We start from the raw sequence: 18,985 nt of genomic DNA, 5'->3' as shown, positions 1-18,985 counted from the left end.
TATTCTTTCCAGGAGTATATATCTCTGGAAACCTGGCAGACAAATGTTCCACGACAGGCCGAATTTTTAACAACCTGTCATGATCTGGATGGTCCCGGGGCAATGAGGCATAATTGTCATTGAAATGCAGCATGCGCTGCAGTAGCAAAAAACGATCTCTGCTCATGTATGGTGCGAAGATGGGAGTTACCCAAACCGTGCGAGTCGTCCAGTAGGACTGCAAGGTGGGTTTCTGTACTAACGCCATTTTGAGCGTAAGGCCCAAAAATATCTTCAACTCCGCCAGCGAAGTGGGAGTCCACTGGCGTGCCCTAAAACGGGGCCCTAGAGTGCCTCCGCGCTCCCTCAGAAATTGGTCTGCACGCAAATTTGTTTGCTGCACAACTTTCTGAAGAAAGTCAACATCCAAAAACAGATAGATGTAGTCGACTGGCAAAAAGTTAGCTGTATCGACTTTACATCCAACGTCACCAGTAAAAGGTGGAATTTGGGGCTGAACCAAACAGGGGGCTGCCAAGAGAGCACTCTCTCTGTGCTTGCGGCAGCAAGCACGTGCTCTCTGGGTTCGGCTAACCCAATGTGGTCCCGCTGCCCAGAATGTGCTTGCGAAGGGACAGCACGGATGTCGTCATGGTCTCCTTCAGACTCACTGGAAGAGGTGTCGTCAGATGGGACTCCGCCGACTGAAAAATCACTCCCAGAATCTGACCCATTGTCCTCTCCCTCAGATGCTGTCTCAGTGTCTGCTGTCTCAGTCTCTGAGCCTACATCAGAACTGTCCTCCATAACCCGAGCTAGGGCTTGATCAGCAGTCATCCAACGAGACGCCATCTCTGCAACTGGCTAAACTGTCCCTCTAAATTACTAGCCTACGTAGAAGGCAGATAGTCACAAAATTGCATGTGGGTATGTTTGTTGTGTACAACAGGAAATGTCGTCACCTTACCTTCGCTTCTTCTCCAATTCTGCAGATTCTCTGAAAACACTGAAAAAAACAAAAAAAGAATGTATTACTTCATCTTACCACACACCCTGTGCAACAGTCATTTTTGGTGCTCTGCCTCCCATTACCTCCTCTTCTAATTCCCTCAGTACTACCCAGCAAAAGTGCCACTCATATCTCCATAGTCTCCCTGGCATTACATTTGTTTTAAAGCGCAGGTAACGCTTGCCTTTACTAATCCACTCAGCTACTTTATGGCAACTGCCACTACAGAAAAGACATGTGTATATATATATATTGTGTGAACAAGATTCTCACCCCACTCCACGAGGTTCAAATTGACATCTTTTATTGCAAGCAACAGCCACGTACGCGTTTCGACTCTCAAGGATTCTTGATCACAGTAAATGAGTCCCTCTTTTCTTTCATTGTTTATACTTGCAATAAAACATGTCAATTTGAACCTCGTGGAGTGTGGTGAGATTCTTGTTCACAAAATATTTTCGAGGTTGCTCTCCTCCATCACTGAGCACCGGCAGTGGAGTGCACTGCGCAACAATCTTTTTAACCAATTTGTGTTGCATATATATATATATATATATATATATATATATATATGTGTGTTTAGAAACAAAGTGGTTGAAGGGTTGCTGGGCGGCACACTCCACTGCCGGTGCCCAGTGACAGAGAAGACCAATCTAGAAATTGCCGAAAAATTTACAAATAAAAGTGTCTTTTATTGCAGTCAATAACCACCAACGTGTTTCAACTCACCAAGGAGTCTTGATCACGGTCCTCGTGGAGTGCGGTGAAATTGTTCACCATTATAAAACAACACACACAAGAATAACAAGCATTTACAATGCAATGGGTCTCGCATCTGCTCGAGTTAGAGCTATTAGCGTTATAAACTCCTAACCCAACTTTTCTTGCCACATAAATTGATAATTGAAAGTTAAACTCTTTCACATAAGAGAGCCGATTCACATCGCCACGGCCACCATGAGCATCATGTGAAGAGTTACACAAAATGAAAAGAAGTTCGCTCGCAGTTAAACGTAACAGCAAAAGTGCAATTAGCCATGTACCAGGGGCGATGGCCAAGGCGGTAACAAAACCTCCCCAAGGAGGGACAAAGGTAAATCATTTTCCAACGTCAAAGGATTTTTGAAGGGCAAGCCCACGAACGAGTGGTAGTGATGGGCGTGAGGTGGGCGTTGTTAGAAACCCAGATACACACCAACAAGTCAGAAAAGCAGCACATGGACGCTGCAATGCTTGTCCTGAAAAAAAAAATATATATCTATATCTATATATATATATATATATATATATATATATATATATATATATATATATGTGTGTGTGTGTATACATATATACACATATATATGAGAGAGAGAGAGAAAGAAAACAAGACACTTATGTCACAAACCTTTTTTTTTTTTTTATACATGTGTGCTTGCCCTTGGCAAAGCACACATGTATAAAAAATAAAATGGCCCCATTGATGGTCACCCTAAGGGCTGACCACCAATTATTATTTTATTTTTTTTTCTTTTTTACCCTGGGGGGGGGGGGCGATCGGCCCCCCCAGGCAAAACTACATGGTTTTTTTTCCCCCCCTGGGGTCGGCCCGTGTTCCAAGGGCCGACCCCGCCATTTTTCTTTTTTTTTTTTTTTTTTTGTTTCTTTTTTTATATATTGTGGGGGGCGCGATCGCCCCCCAAAACTGTGTACATTAATAAATATTGCCCCCGGGGGGGGGGGGGCGGCTGTTTACGAGGGGGCCGACCCCCCCAAAGAAGATCCCTGGTGCCTAGGGGCGTTTCCTGGCCGTGGATCGCAGCCGCGCTGCGATCCACGGCCAGGAAACGGTGCCAGGGAGGCATCGATGGAAAGGGGAGAGCCTCCCCTTTCCATCGATGCCTCCCTGGCATCTGGGGAGGCTGTTTTGGCCTTTTTTCCCCACCGGAGAAAGAGAGAACGCTTACCTGCTTCTCTCTTTCTCCGGTGGGGAAAAACTGTTTCTCCCCGTTTTTGCCAAATGCTCCTTTTTCTATATTGCCCCTGTTTGTTACATGTAACTTGATGTCTCCTTCCTGTACTGGCTATAAGTCTAAAGCCTGTTGAATCGCCTCCTTTGTCAATTCAAACGCACACTGCTGCTGCTCTCCCCATTCAAACTCATGCTTCTTTCTTGTCGCTTTGTACAAAGGGGCCAGAATCTGACATAAGTGAGAGATATTCTGTCTCTAAAAACCAAACAGTCCAATGAATTGCTGCGTCTCCTTCTTATTACAGGGTATGGCATATTATACTATCCTTTGTTTTGGCCGCAGAAATTCTTCCCTATGTCCCTTATTCCACTGGATTCCTAAAAACTTCACATTTTGAGAGGGTCCTTGTATCGTATGTGGATTGATCACCCACCCTTTGCTCTGCAAATGTTTTACTACCCTGTCTGAGTCTGCACCTGTTCTTGTGTCGCTCCCTGAATCATCACATCATCGATTAATGAGACAGTTGCACCCCTGGAATGACATACTTCATCCAGGTGTCCTGCCACCAGCCGGTGACAGATGGTGGGGCTATGTACATACCCTTGGAGGAGCCTTAACATCTTGAATTGTCTGCCATTCCATGACTCTGAGGGGCCAATGGTATGGAAAAGAAAGCATTAGCAGTATCAATAGTTGCATACCAGGTCCTTTTATGTTTTTGTATCCTCTCAATCAAAGTGATGGTGTCGGGGACTGCAGCAGTCTAATGGGGCATATATTTGTTCAATTAGCGATAATCGTTCATCATTCAATAGCGCCTATCGGCTTGGCACACAGGCCGCAAAGGACTGTTCACTCAGTGGTGACTGGAGCCACCAAACCTGCTTCCATCAACTTCTGTATAGTCTCACTTATTTCCTCATGCCCTCCTGGAATTTGGTATTGTTTCAAACGAACCACCTTGGTTGTTGGGGGCACCTTCTCTGGGGGTATCTTTACCCTCCCTCACAGCTGCCACTGAAATGTATCGCTTTGATCTAAAATGATAACAACCATCATCCAAATATAAAGTCACCCCCTTCAAAATGTCAATTCCCAGTATACTCTCTAGGAGGGGCACAATCAAAGCAGTGTATTCTCTTTTAGGCGTTCTCCCTTTTTTCATTTGAACAGTAGTCTGCACTGCGGTGTTTGTTTTCTTCCCATGGTGTAGTGCTCACCCATCAACTTTTTGGGATTTCCATAAATTAAAGAGGCCTCCGCTCTGGTGTCCACCAAGGCCCGCACCTTTTGAACATTTCTACGTACTCAATGAATTTCTAAATCAACATGAGGTCTGTTATCTTTACAAGCCCATCCCTGTACCAGAGCTTGGCCTGTTTCCTAATCTGATTTAAACCTTTCAACTTTTGCCCAAGTCAGGTCTGGATATATGCAATCATATTTTCGGGGAGATTCCTCTCCTTCTCTGTTTTCAGCAGTTAACTAATCAGTGTTCAAATCTTCCTCCTCCTTCCCTGTGAAGAAACATTTTTTCCCTCGCATTTCCTTCCTCCTGCTTATCACTTTTCTGCTGTCCTCCTTTCTATCCAGCCCTCGCTTATGGTACATCTCCCACAGACTCTTAGTATCTATCCGATCTATCTGCTCTTTGTTGACACCATCCTTCAACAATGTCATAAACAGATCTCTCCTAGATACTCTGTGCACCCCTCAGGCCTTGAGGCTCTCTGAGGTTTCATCTAGTCTCCAAGCTCCCCTAACTCGCAAACTGCCTCCAGTACATCTTTTAATGCCTGCCCTGTCTGATTAATTAGGAAAGTCATTATTACCTGATTGTAAGCTGGGGGAGCCAACTGAATGATTTTGTTTCATACTGAAACTGTCAGTTGAGTACATAACAAATTGTGAGCCTCATCCAAGAGAACAGCAGTTTTCATACTTATTTCTCTAATTCTTTACATAGCATCTCTCAACGTGTACCAGTGCTTATTAGTTGGCGGCCAATCTTATTCAGTACGATATTTCTGGCTACATCTCAATACTGCCAATTGAAACAAGTTAGTCACTCCTTGATTCTCATAACCTCTAGACTGCTCTTGTATTATGGGGTCAGTGCTAAGAGTACAAAACTTCCTTGCATCTTCCTCATCCAGTGCCACCCCAGAAGCTCCTGTGGCAGACAACTGTACCATCCACGTAAGCAATGCTTCCCCAGGTTTTTGGAAAAAATATCCATAATATCGTTTATCTCCTGCTGAGAATAATCTTCTAAGGAGTGCATCTCAACCCCCGGTTTTATGGAGTGCCCTGGATTTTCCATCTAAATATATATGCTGTGCACAAATCTCTTTCTTTTCATCTGGCTCAAACTGGCCACCACCTTTTTTAACTGACTCATCACTGGAATCAGAAAAATCTGTGAAATCCCAAATAAATTGGCATCCCAAAAATCAGGGTCCCAGTCTAACCCTGCTTTAGTAATGGCTAAATGAACTTTCTTTTAGATTGACTCTACCCCTACGTTTACGGTATCTAAATTGCTCAGCGCGAACAGTTGCTTTCTCTGCGACCGACTGATAAGTATCAACGTTAACCTGCAATAACTTTATTTTTGGTTCAACTAGCTGCCTCTCCAGTTGCTGATTTTCTTGTTCTAACTGAGCACATTTCTCATGCATTTCTGTATAAGGAGATAACAGGATCCAGTCCCGTCTGCCTAAAATAGATAAATATGTCCCCGTTCTGCTGGCACTTTTTGCAAACAAAGTAAAACTGTTTTTTGTTCAACATGGATAAGACATCCACTCTACTTCTCACATAACCCTGCTTCACAAGACCATTCATTCGCAAGAACATCAAAGGGTGTTTTTTCCCAGACTGGTATTTCGTTTGGCACCTTTGAAAAACTGCCTTTGATTTTTTTGCCAAACATTTTCACTTTTAAATCTTTTGCTTCGTATCCTGCAGACTACGGCAAATTGTTCTGCTTTGCTTCAAATTAAGAGGAAAACAATGCCAAGGAATGCAGCACTCCTAGTTTGAGTAATTAATTTATTAAAGCACATCCCAGATATCAAAATAAAGTGCACAAAAATAGGAACATGAGCAATTAACTTGAATGCAGTAAATCACGTGTAAATGCTGAAATACTCACAGCAATTAAACAATGTCAGGCATGAAAAAGTACAGTGCATCAACAATGAATATGATATATATATACATATATATATATATATACAGCGAAGCTAGATAATTAAGAATAAAAAAGCATCACCATGGGGATCGAATGCAACAACATCATCTTGGTGCCAACGTCAAGCTGTGGAACCCTAGACAGCTGAGACAGGAGAAACCTTCCCTGATAGGAGTTTGTTCTGGGCAGTGCATCCACCCCCAAAATGAGTTACTTCTACCTCAGTGCCAAGCTTCCCCACCTTATATACCCTAAACAAACCCAAGAGGAAGGTTCTGGCAACCTCCCTCTCCCTTCGCGTAAGTTATGAAATTCAAGCGCTGGCTGTACTCTGCGTCAAAAAAACACACAGGAACAGGCCGTGCCCGATGAGCATTCCAGAGGGAGAGGAGCAGTACTTTTCAGTAATTAAAACATTGAAACCATTCCAAGGCTGAGGCTCTCTTATCATGTCTACTTCCACATCCCCCTTGTTATGTTCCTGCACAGTGCAATCTGGCGCTGGTGAGAAGAAGCGAAAACACATTCAGTGTAGAAAACATGTTTTGTGGAACAATACCTGCGCCACCGATGTGACGGCATCTGAAGCTAAGCTAAGCACAAAATGAATTCAGTGGTCAAGATGGAGCCGGTGGTTAAATACAGATAGCATTACAGACTCACAACGCCCATGAGAGTGTTGGGTGAATAAGTGACCTGTGTGGAGCAGCACACTACAGCCAAACCGTGTGGCAGTGGCAATGCTTGTTATGCATTGGAAAGAGTCAAGAAAGGCTTACCAAAACCATGCCTTCCTGCCATCCTCTAACACCCTATCGCCAGATTGCGATTGTTTCAATGAATGCTTTGCAAACTTATCTTGCATCTTTTATTTTTCGCCTTGTCATGAATGATTTACTACATGAAAGGAATAAGATCTGTTTCCGCAGCTTCCCTGGGAAGTCTGACTGTCATGTTCAGGTTGCCATAATCACCCTTCATCCTGTAGGTTTGGGGCTCGGGTGAGGCACTGTGGGCTAGACAGGATTTAGGCCGACTGGTACTAATGTGTGGATAAACTCGGTCTCCCACACTCTGCTGTTCTGAGGTCCTAAATAGTCAGTCCTATTACCAAAGTAGGAACGACATAACAAAATGAGGAAGTCAATCAAAGAGGGTTCTTTTGTCTTGGACCCGGAAGTTATAACCTCCTGCAATTATATTCTTTTAGCCGGGATCGAACAGTCAGGGTTTTCCTTATTGCACTGGTATCAAATAGTGAATTTCCATTCTGAGACCTCCACGGTTTCATAGCGTAGGTGTTTTTTTATTTTTTAAACAATAGCCTCTCCTTCTGTAGTACTTCAAGCTCAGTTTCCTTAATATGAGCATAATTGTTTGGGATCAGCAATGCAGTATTTGGTCCTGTGTGATCTTTCAAACACTTTTCAGTGTTAGATACTATCAATAATATAATTATTCTAGAAGTTCATCTTGTGAGTACCATGAACTACTGCCAATCTAGAATCACTGTCTGCAAATCCTTGATGGATGCTCAATGCAGAACATTTCTTTATATCATGCCAATGAAAATAAATGTGGGCCACTAAAACGTTATTTGAAGCAAGTTCACTAAAAACATAAATTCACACATTGCCACCGGAGTACAGCATGACTAAATTGATAGATCAGTACTTCCTGACTCACAGACTCGATTTTACATGAAGAAAACAAGTGGGTCAAACGCAAAGGCATTTTTTTGGACCTGTCCCTTTTTGCAGGGTCGTCCCCAAACGTTTTGCTGCCGCCTTCCTATCTTTTCTGACCTATTTTTGTTGGCTTTAGGACTCTGGGCACTTTACTATGGTTGACCAGTGCTACAGTGCAAGTGCTCTATGTCTAAAGGGAATTGGTTATTGGATTATCCATGACTAGCATATTTGATTTACAAGTAAGTCCTTAGTATAGTGTACCATGTCTGCCCAGGGCCTGTAAATCAAATGCTACTAGTGGGCCTGCAGCATTGATTGTGCCACCCACAGGAGTAGCCTTGTACACATGTCTCAGACCTGCCACTGTAGTGTCTGTGTGTGCCGGTCTAACTGCCAGTTCGGCCAGGCAAGTGCACCCACTTGCCAGGCCCAAACCTTCCCTTTTACCACATGTAGGTTACCTCTAAAGTAGGCCCAAGTCAGCGCCCTGGGCAGGGTGCAGTGTGTAGGACATGTACTGGTGTGTTTTACATGTCTTGATAGTGAAATCCTACTAAATCCGTTTTTCACTGTTTCAATGCCTATCTTTCCAATAGGTTAGCATGGAGATTGCCTTGGCATATCTTTTAAGTGTAATTTCCCATTGAGAGCAGATAGAGATGTGGAGTTTGGGGTCTTGGAGCTCACAATTTAAAAATATATCTTTTGGTGAAGTTGTTTTTTAAATTGTAAGTTTGAAAATGCCTCTGTTGGAAAGTGGCCATTTTCTTGCTTAACCATTATGTGCCTCTGCCTGGTTGAGGAATACACGTCTGGGTCAGGATGGCAGTTAGGCTGTTTGTGAATTCACTCTAGACAGTCGCACAAAGGGAGCTAAGGTATGCCCTGCATATCCTGATGGATCTTCCTGGGATAGAGTGGTAGGAGGAGCTGACACGTGCACCTGAATAGGCCATGCCTGTCCTTACATGAAGCAGTCTCTAACCCTCTGGAGTGTGTCCGGGCCAGGGTAGGAGAGGCAGGGACTTGTGCACTGTAGCAACTTTCCTTTGAAGATTGCCTACTTCAAGAGCAGAAATGAGTATAAGTATTTGGGCCTCTGAGTCTACAACTTCAGCACACTTCTGGACTGAGGACATTCTGCCAGGAAGAAGAGGTGGATGCTGTAGGAACGACTGCCCTCTGCCTGTTGCTTTGCTATGCTGGTCTGCTGCTTGCTGCTTCTGTCCTGGGAGTCAAAGGACCGTACTTTGCTTTCTACATCCTGCTTTTCAAGGTTTTCCAAGTGCTTGAACTGAGCTTGCCTCCTGCTAAAGGTCTCAGGGATATCAAAGACTTCATCTGTCAGCACATGGGCTCTCTTTCAGAGGGTCCTGACTCGCCAAGTGGTGCCAAATCTAGAACCTCGGCCCTTGGCCGTGAGTTCTGGTTTAACCAAGAAGCCAAGTGCATTGACTCCAGAATGACTTGGGACCCAGTGCTGCTGTCTGATTTCGCACTGCTGCCTGCACCAGGAGCCATGGTCCCAGCTGTGTGCAATGGCTGCGACCGACGCTGCAGGCCCTACGCAGCAGCAGCACCTCCTTAGTCCTGCCACTGTGTGAGTCCTGAGTGCCGTGTCCCTGACTTTCGGGACATCCGGCTCCGGCGCAGCACGTCTGGCTCCATGGTGTGAAGTCGATGCCTCCAACGCTGCATCGCCTCTCCTGCAATCGTAAGGAAGAGACGCTTCGCCTCCTCTGCCTGGCAGTAAAGAACTGACGCCTCAGCTCCCTGGTAGCAGTAACGAACTGAAGCCACACCGGCTCCACTGATGCCTTGCCTCCCCAACTCCGTGCAACGTCTTTGTTTCATTGTTTACCAAAGGTACTGTGCCTGTGAAAGTCTGTGACCGGCCCGCACTCCATTGCAAGTAGCGCTTTACTGATGAGGTTTAATCTTTAAAAATGTGCACCTTTGCTTGTGTATGTTGGATTTTTGTCATATTTGTCTTGATTTATTCAGATAAACATTGGCTATTTTTTGTAAACTGGTGTGGAGTCGTTTTGTCTTATTTTTTGTGTGTGTGTATAAATACTTTACACATTTCCTCTGAGATAAGCCTGACTGCTTGTGCACAGCTACCCAGGAGGTAAGTAGGGGTTATATTACTTGTGTGACTCCCTTACGCTGTATAGAGTGAGGGTCCCTACTTGGACAGGGTGTGATCCACTGCTAACTAGCGACCCAATTTCTAACACATATTTAAAAGCATATTCTCTTGCTTCACCGATTTACTCCCCACCCCTTATGAACAGGTTCTATTTAGGGATTAAATCATTTTATTAAGTTTTATAATGATATACAACAGCACCACCTAAAACCACTGGCCGGTGGCAGTAAAATATAGAACAGTAGGAGATAGAGAAACCTGAAAAAACAGGACAAACACAACCACACCTACTGTCTCTATGCAGTGGGCCTTGTTGTGGTCAAGCTTGTGTCCGAACTAGTCAGACGTAGGACACGTAAATAACGTGGGCACGTCAGTTCCCTAAATTCATCAGAGATATAGGAAACACAGGGACTCTGTTTTATCAGAAGTGTGCAGGGACCCAGTAGCCACAGCTGTCAGTTTCTCCATTCCCAGTATATCCCATATTTTGTGTAGCCAGTCTGTGTGAGTGGGGATCACCTCCGTAGCCCATCAGCTAAAAGAAGCTGTTTGGCTGCTCCAATCGCCAGTGTGATGGCTCTGCCTTTCGGGGCTTTGAGGGGGTATGTCTGTGGGTTTGGAAGCCCGAATAGTATGTAACTAGGAAAGCATGGTATTGTGGTGTCATAGACCTCGTCAATAATGTTTAAAATGTTGTCCCAGAAGGAGGCTGTTCGGGGGCAATGCCACAAAAGATGTGTCAGTGTTCCCAACCGTCCACAATTTTGCCAACACCGATCCGTGGTGCCCCTCCGCCATCCTGTGACCCCTGCCGGCGTGAAGTACCAGTAGTGCGCTATTTTCAAAGATAATTATTTATAGTGTTCATATTGCGGTTTGTCACTCACACGTGGTGTAGCACATCCTGCCATTCCCTGTCTGTAAAGGAACGCCCACATTTGGTTTCCCATCTGAACCTCGCGGCCGTCTGAGGTAAAATCGGCTGGGTAATCAAAAAGCCATAAATTTCAGATATAAACCTCTTACCATTTGTGCGTGTGAGTAGCCACTTCTCAGAGGGAAGCAGGGGCCTGCTCCCGTGTGGTCTAATCACTGGAGAGGACACCCAGTGCCAGGTATTTCCAATAGACTGTTCGCTGGAGATTGTAAGCTGACCGTAGTTGGTTAAATTCCATAATGCCTTGGGCATCAAAAAGATCTCCAATTCTCATACAGTTGGAGTCCTGTCAGACCTTGAATGAGTGCCCAGTAATAGCTGGGCGGAAGTCAGGTTTGCCGATAATCGGCATTTGTGGAGATATAGGAGAGGACAGGCCCTTAAGTGTCTGTACCCTATCCCAGACGTCCACTCGCAGGACAGGTAAGATATAGACTCCTGTGGGGCGATGTGCCAGAGGGAGCCAGGGGATCTTCCAAATATGTTGTCCCACCACTGCCTGGTCATTGCAGCACCAGTGTTTATCAGTGCGTTCCCAGGACCATTCCAGTAGATAGCGTAATTGCGCGGCCTTGTAATAACTAACCAAATGAGGGACTCCCAGTCCTCCCTTAGACTGTGGGAGGTAAGCCTGTGCCCGCACCATTCTTGCTTTTTCCAAGCCCTGATGAATTCCCAGATCGGCTTCTGTATAGTGTCAAGTACCCTGGTCGGGGGTTCTAGTGGCAAGGTTTGCATAATGAACAACACTTTGGGTAGAAGCGTCATCTTTATGGCCACCACTCAGCCCAGCCAAGAGATCCCATAGCCCTTTCACTTGGCCAGGGTTCCATATGCCTCACTCAACAGGGAGGTGTAGTTACTTGAAGCTGTAGTGGCTGGGGTAGTGCGAATCTGTAGGCCTAGATATTGCACTGCTTGCCTGGCCCCTGTAAAGGACAGGGCGGGCTTCAGTGCTTCCACCTCTGTCTCCAGTATTGTTAAATTGAGAATAGATCATTTAGACAAGTTGGCCTTGAACCCAGCCACACTTCCAAAGGTGCTCAGTTTTTCCAGCACTGCTAGGAGCGATACATTTGGTTGTGACAGATAGAGCAATACATCATCCGCATATAGTGCTATTTTGTGGTCTCAGCCTCCCATCGGGATGCTTCTAACATCCTAATTTAGACGTATGCACTCTGCGAATAGTTCCATATAGAGGGCAAACAGTAAGGGTGACAGTGGGCAGCTCTGTCTGGTCCCTCTGGCGATAGGGAAGGAGGCGGATAGGCTGCCATTGACACTCACTCTGGCCTGAGGGAGAGTATAGTTAGATAGCACCCATTTGCAAAATCTCGGGCCCAGACCGTAACGGGGTAGGACTGCCAACAGAAAGTCCCAATGGACCCGATCAAAGGTCTTCTCCGTGTCAATAGACAGTAATGATGATTGTATGTGGGCTCGCTGCACCTTGTCTAAAAGGTGACACAGCCTCCTAGTGTTGTCTGCACAGGTTCTTTCCGGGAGAAACCCAGTCTCATCTGGATCTATCAACCCTTGCATGTAAGGGCCCTGCCTGTTTGCCAGGACACTAGTGAAAAGTTTGGCATCCACATTCAGTAGCGTAATAGGCCGATAGGACGGGCAGAGGGCTGGTGCCTTTCCGTACTTTGGAATAACCATGATTGTTCCTAATTGCATCAAGGGGTTAAGTGTTCCCGTATTCGCAAAGCTGTTAAAAAGCCGTGCCAGTATGGGTGCTAGGAGGTTCCCAAACGTTTTATAAAATTCTGCTCCAAACCCATCCTGCTCTGGCGCCTTTTCCGAGGAGAGGTGTTGTATAGCTAGCAAAACTTCAGTAGGGGTGATATCTTTATCCAATGCCGTGGCTGTCGACTGTGGGATTTGGGGCAAAGGCATTGAATCCAAATAACCCTTGGTTGCTTCAGCATCCAGTCCCTCCGGCGCATAAAGGGAGGCATAAAACTTTGGGTCTGAATCACGTTCACCAGACGTTGCATTGTCTCTGCACGTAGCCAATGGGCCAAAAGTCATCCTGCTTTATTAGCCCCCCACATAGTACATTTGCTTGCTACGCAGCAATGCATGCTCTGCTATGTCCATGTCTAAAGCCTTCAGTTGTTTACATGCCACCCCAAACTGGTGTCTTGCACCAATGGCGCCTGTTCCCCTATGCCGCTCTTCTAATTCTTTCATCCTGGCTTCCAATTGCTGGTGCTTCTCCTTCCGGAGGGCGTTAGAACGCGCAGCTATAATGGCTATAAATTGGCCCCTCACCTCCGCCTTCGGGGCTTCCCATATCCCAACCACTGGGGTCTCTGGTATGTCATTAAGGGCCACATAGGATCTAATTGTGTCCCTTATTTCTGTGCATACCTCGACATAGGTGAGAAGTTTAGTGTTAAGTCGCCATAACCTAGGCTCCGGCCTCAAGGATGGTATTGTGAAATGCAGTGTAATCAGAGCATGATCAGAAAGAGCAGCTACTCAAATCTTTGTCTGCTTAATCGTGTGTAGAAGACCGAGGTGGCCATGAAGAGGTCTTCACTGGAGCATTAAGGCCTCTAACATTGAGACTGATTACCTCAATAGACATGCATGTGGGGTAGCATAGCACAGGAATGCCCTCGGGTGCCTAACCTACATCTAGATGAGTTAATTATCAGTGGCATTCGTACTGGCATCAAAACAGGTTCTATTTAAAGGCCATATTTTAGTACCTGCACACATGGAAAAACAGCATGACATTAATTTTGTATGGACCCATACTTAACTTATTTTTGGACGTTAAATACCCTTTGTAACAGATGACATCCCTGTTATCTATAAGAACATGCACTATTGTCCTTGTTATATATAAGCTTTCCACAAATAGTTCTTGTAAAAATAATTAACAGCCACTGTTGAATCGGTGCACCGGTACTACAGACAACAGAGAATAAGAATTAATATACTTTGCTTAGTGCATTAACATCTTGTGGAATAGGATTGGCCCTCCTGAAGATGGATCTTCAGCACACCGTAAAAGTAATGTGCTGACCTCAATTTTCCATCAACAATGGACTTCTTTCCTCGCTCTACTTTTGTCCTTTGCTAACGAACTGTGACCATAATTTCAAGGATTCTTTGAATAGTTTCAGGATCATTGGGGTAAATGTGTTGATGACTAGGGGATATTTTAAAGATCTAAATGAGAAGGGTAAATGTTCTAAATATGGTCTCTTTGCAGAACATAGGCCAGCCAGGCAGAATTTAAAAAACACGATTGTGTGTTCTCTTTCAAACCATTTTTCTTTTCTTTTGCAGTTCCCGGTGTGTGATGGATCACACAACAAGCACAATGAATCCACAGGGGATAACGTGGGCCCGCTGATACTGAAGAAGAAGGAAGTGTAGCAAGCATTCTCATTCGTCTTCACGTTGTATTCTTCTCTCCAGTTTCCCTATTTCACGATGTGAAGTGTAATGTGTGGTGTTCTTTTTAAGACCCACCTGTTAGTCAATTTGTGGACCATCTGAATTCTTGTTGGTGTTTTAGAATCTCGCTGTACTGCTGCAAACTCTGGAAGCTAACTTTGGGTTTAAAGTAGAGGATTCTGGTAAATGGGTGAAAGTTTCATATGGTATTTTACTGGGGTGGCGTCTTCTTAGGCAGAGCTCTGTATACTTAAACTCTGTTTTTTTTCCCCTGAGGTATCTCCCTGCTTGGATTATTGTTTTAAAGTTGGGGGTCACATAAATATATTCAGTTGATTTTATGTTCTACTTGTTGGAGCATTGTCAAGGATTCTAGTTTCTGTTTTTTTTTTTTAAAAGAGGTATTTTTTATAAAAAGTAAAAAAAATAAAAAAAAAAATATTTTCTTGCTTTGTGAAAATATTTGCAGTTTGGACCTCCTACTGCCTACTTTGGATGTTTAGAGTACTTTTTTGTAAGTAAGAAAGCTTATGAGAGGTTGAGGTCATTGAAACCATTAAGCGGGGAGAAGGTAAATCAGTGAGCATTGTATTATAGCTAATGGTGGACAGAGTCCTAAGTAAGAGATCACTGTTGTTATGCACACACAATTAGAAAAAAATACAGTCCCACAATTATAATTCCAGTCTCCAGAAATATGGTGATTTAATTTTGAAAATATGTTCAATGAAAAGGTCTTGGCAAGAATTTAAAAATATGTAAAACTTGAATTTGATGATCTGACTGTATTTTCCTTTCATCTTTTGAAGCTAATTATGTCCGTCTCCAAAGCACGAGCGTTCTCTTGATGAGACCGAAGTGGCAATCCATGAGTGAAGCATGATGTGGTGTCTGTTAGAAAATTATTTTTATACTCTGTGGACAAAGCCTTTCTTGATATTTGCTGTTGAGCTGGAAAAAACAAAAAGGTTGTTTACTTTTGTACATAAGAAATCAAGCTGTCCTTTTTTTTTCAGAAACACTTACAAAATAATGAATTGCTTAAGCAACATATAATTACACTGCCAAATTTAGTACTGAATTGGGTTAAAATGAGATTTGTACTAACTGAAACGTCTCGCTTATGATTTATTTCTTTGTGTTGAATGTCAGGATATTTCCAAGAGCATTGTTAAAATGTATGTCCTGCTTATTGTATTATCAAATGTACTGTTTAGTAAATTCTGTATAGTGATGCCCTGAAACAGTGAGGACACTATCTAGCTTCTTAAAGAGGAATGTTGGATGCTGCATAGTAATATTTGAGAAGAACAGTAGCTTCCTATTCCAGGAGAACTGTTTACTTGTGTTCTCATGACTATGTCTTCAGTCCAATAGGTAATTATCTCTGCCTTCCGCCTTCCTGATTCTCTTTGTGAATATTTGCTGATCCCTTTTCATTCATAAAACTTCTTTTAATTATATATTTTGGCATTTTCATAGATCTTATACTTAATATAGTAGTGTGATTGATTATACTGTTGATGTTCTCTGAGTGACAACATTCGCCTATTTTTAAAATGTCTATTACGTTTTTTTTAGTTTCTAACAGTATTATAGAAGACGTACTAAAAATAACAGACCCGATATAAAGAGCCCCATGGGAGCTAAGAGATTATAACCAGTGTTCAGAAACATAATAACTTTCATCTTGGGCACATTGCAGTATTTGCGTACTCCACATCTCCGGCTGTTAACTGATGTGTGCCTGGTAAGAAATAAATGCAAAAAAAGAGGAGGCACGTATAAGGTTATTTGGAGTAAGGAAGCAAAGTCTCCTATTTGAGTTCAGCATAAGGAGAATGCCTATGAATTACTAACAAGGTGATACCTCAACCAGGTACCGTGGAAAGACATGTTCGGAAGCCCAGATACATGCTGGAAGGGGCGTGGGGAAAGAGTCATGCCGCTTCACTCATGGTGGTGGTCATGTGTGTATATAAACAGATCTTTTGATAGGAAATCCTTTCACGTAAAGTCCATACCAGGAATCACTCTTCAAGGCAGCCCACAATGATACTATTGGGGGACCTGGTGACCACATCCTTAAACCTTCTGATCACCCCAATAGGAAATTTGATTTCCCATGTGGTTCTGGCAGCAAGGTTTTTTGTGCCTCAGATATGGAAGCTTCCAACTGTACCTCTAGTCAACATATGGTAGGGAAACGTATGGTCCAGGACAACAATACATGATAGAATGTAGAAGTTCAAGAAAGTATGGTCGGCTTTCATAACTCATGTAAAAAGAGGGCAAATGCTAGGTGACAACCCAGCATTTTTTTTCCAGGACTCGGTGCCAATCTGGAATGTGTGACCTAGCTTGTTACAAGGATAGTGAAACTACCAGTGGATCCATTTGATAGACTGTGACTCTCTACAAGAAATAGCATTTGAAGCTTAGTGGACTGTTGTAATGACTTAGGGACTTACCACTCACCAAGGGACGATTAACTGAGTTTTGTATAATATTTTGCTAGTGATAACACTGTCACCCACGAACGTTGTATGCTGCACGTAATTTTGGTCTCTGCTGCACATGTAATTTTCCCATTTTCTTTTCTTTTTGTACTTTCGGATTGTTTGATTAAAAATAAAAATAAAGTTGTTAAAAAAAAAAAGAGGCGTCTGTTGGGAGAAAGAACAGCTTGGATTCTGGTTATGCCTCTTCTACACAAAACTGAATCAAGCCACCAAACCTAAGAACCTAAGCAAAGTGCAACCACATTATGCCGTAACAAACACAAGTTGCACACAGGAAACCAGCTCTGCGGGAAAAAAAAAACGTGTCGTCAACCCTCATTTTTCACCTCTATTTTGCTGGGTGTCATAACCCCTCCAGTACCATGTGAAATATGAAGCTGTTGCAATATTTTTCATTTTCTGCCTCTTGCTGCACATAATCTATTATTAATCCAAGCATTTATTAAAACTGTCCTCCAAACAGTGCCCCGCAACCTGTTGTCTGCTAACAGGGCTCTTCAGCTTATTCAGCTCACCTAAGACTATCCTTTCTCCTTGTTAGCCTTCTTTCTCTTTCTTAATTGTCAGTCTGTATGATTTGTGGATTTCAACCCGAGGAGAGTAGTCACTTGGGAAAATCTCCTTGCCCAAAAAAAACTCTAGATTACCCTAAAGAGAGTTTCTCAGGAGGGAAGTGATTGCCACTCTTGATGTGTCTTCCTAGTACTCAAGCAGGGCTTCCATTTGTACCATTGTTAACACAGATCAGTTCCTGAATTTCTGTTAGAATTTTCTTGCCTCCTCTAGATTATATATGGATGATACCAGTGTAGCAACCCTCTTGTTAGTCTCCTGCAAATCCTCCTTAGTTTTGGTTAACCACTTGCTAAACGAGCCCATGATTCCTTCAGTGGAGGTGATTTTGCTCTCGATGATGAAGGTAGTTTGTAGTATGTCTTAAAGAGCTGCCATTGAGACAAAATCCTGGGTGAGAAAAAAGTCCTCACTCTTGTTCCTCCTCCTGTTTTTTATGGGGAGTAGTATTGTGCTGCAAAAAAATTCAAGTTAGGGTAGTCTGGAGCTGTGGTTCACCCTTCCCTCATCAGAATGATGGCTCACTGCTGGCAGAGAGTTATGGTGAAGCCAGATTCTCAAAATAGCCCTGTCCTATCCAGAGGCCATCTAGCATCTCTGCTTAGTTCTCTGATCTACAACCTTTTGGTAGTGTCAGAGCAGACTTGTGATTCCAGCTTTATCAACAGTATCTCTCTATTAAGAATGTGGATTCCACCCAGGATCAGTGTGGTTCTATTTGAATAATATCCGTAGGATACTAAATTTGATGTTCTAGCCCTTCTAGGCTATGTTTATTATTGAATGCTTTATAGTTGCACTGTAGGGCTCCCACTTTGATGATGAGGAATGATTCAAGCATGTGAATCTATGAAAGTTGCCAATAGTGGAGACTTACAGTAACATGAACATAACTTCCCAAGGTGTCCTCTGCCTTCGGACCTTCTGCTCCTCACCTGCATGACGTGGAGTGCAGGGCAGTGCTATCTTGGACTCCAGTGGCTGTTGGGGGCTGCACTTCATCTATAGCCTTCCTATTCAAAGGCACAGAGAGCTACCAGGGTACCAGCGTCTCTCCTTTCTGGTTTCCCATTTAGCTGCTCACTCGCCCTCAGTATGAGGTTCTCAAGACAAAGCCGGGCTAGAGCTCAGAGATAGAGCATTCCCATGGAAATGTTGTTAGCTAAGCCCCTCCCTGTAGTTTGTTTTAGGTCTGTCAAAGTTTATTATATCCCTGCCATTGCTGGTGTTGGTGTAATAACTTTGGCCATTTGTGTGTCACATCATTCTTTTAATTTGTATCTTTCTTCTTTTTGGTTGTTAAAGATTCTATTTATTTGGAATATACACATGCAGTAAAGTGAAAATCTTGTTTCCCACACAAGCAGCTATAAAGAAAAAGAAGAAATTTACTGAAGATGTCATCCCTTGATTATTACAACTTTTTAAAAGATTTACCATGTTGGCATGCAGCTACTCTGAGTTTCCAATATGGGCCTAATCGGAAGTGGAGTGGAAAGTGGTAGCAGCACAATATATTTTACTCATTGGTAGGAAACAGTACCC

The 18,985-nt window shown here is 43.5% G+C and overlaps 1 protein-coding gene across 1 annotated transcript in view; it reads left to right on the top strand.

Annotated features, from left to right (window-relative positions):
- CISD2 (CDGSH iron sulfur domain 2) overlaps positions 1–16,099 on the top strand; it is a 72,559-nt gene extending 56,460 nt beyond the window's left edge. Inside the window, exon 3 of the mRNA XM_069230203.1 lies at positions 14,235–16,099. Within this exon, the coding sequence (XP_069086304.1) occupies positions 14,235–14,324 (90 nt within the window). The 3' untranslated portion in view covers positions 14,325–16,099. The remainder of the gene's footprint in view (positions 1–14,234) is intronic.
- The last annotated feature ends 2,886 nt before the right edge of the window (positions 16,100–18,985 follow it).

Source organism: Pleurodeles waltl, chromosome 1_1 (assembly GCF_031143425.1).
Source record: "Pleurodeles waltl isolate 20211129_DDA chromosome 1_1, aPleWal1.hap1.20221129, whole genome shotgun sequence".
Lineage (NCBI taxonomy): Eukaryota > Metazoa > Chordata > Amphibia > Caudata > Salamandridae > Pleurodeles > Pleurodeles waltl.
The sequence above is the reverse complement of the archived record's forward strand: the minus strand, read 5'-3'. Positions and strand labels throughout refer to the sequence as shown.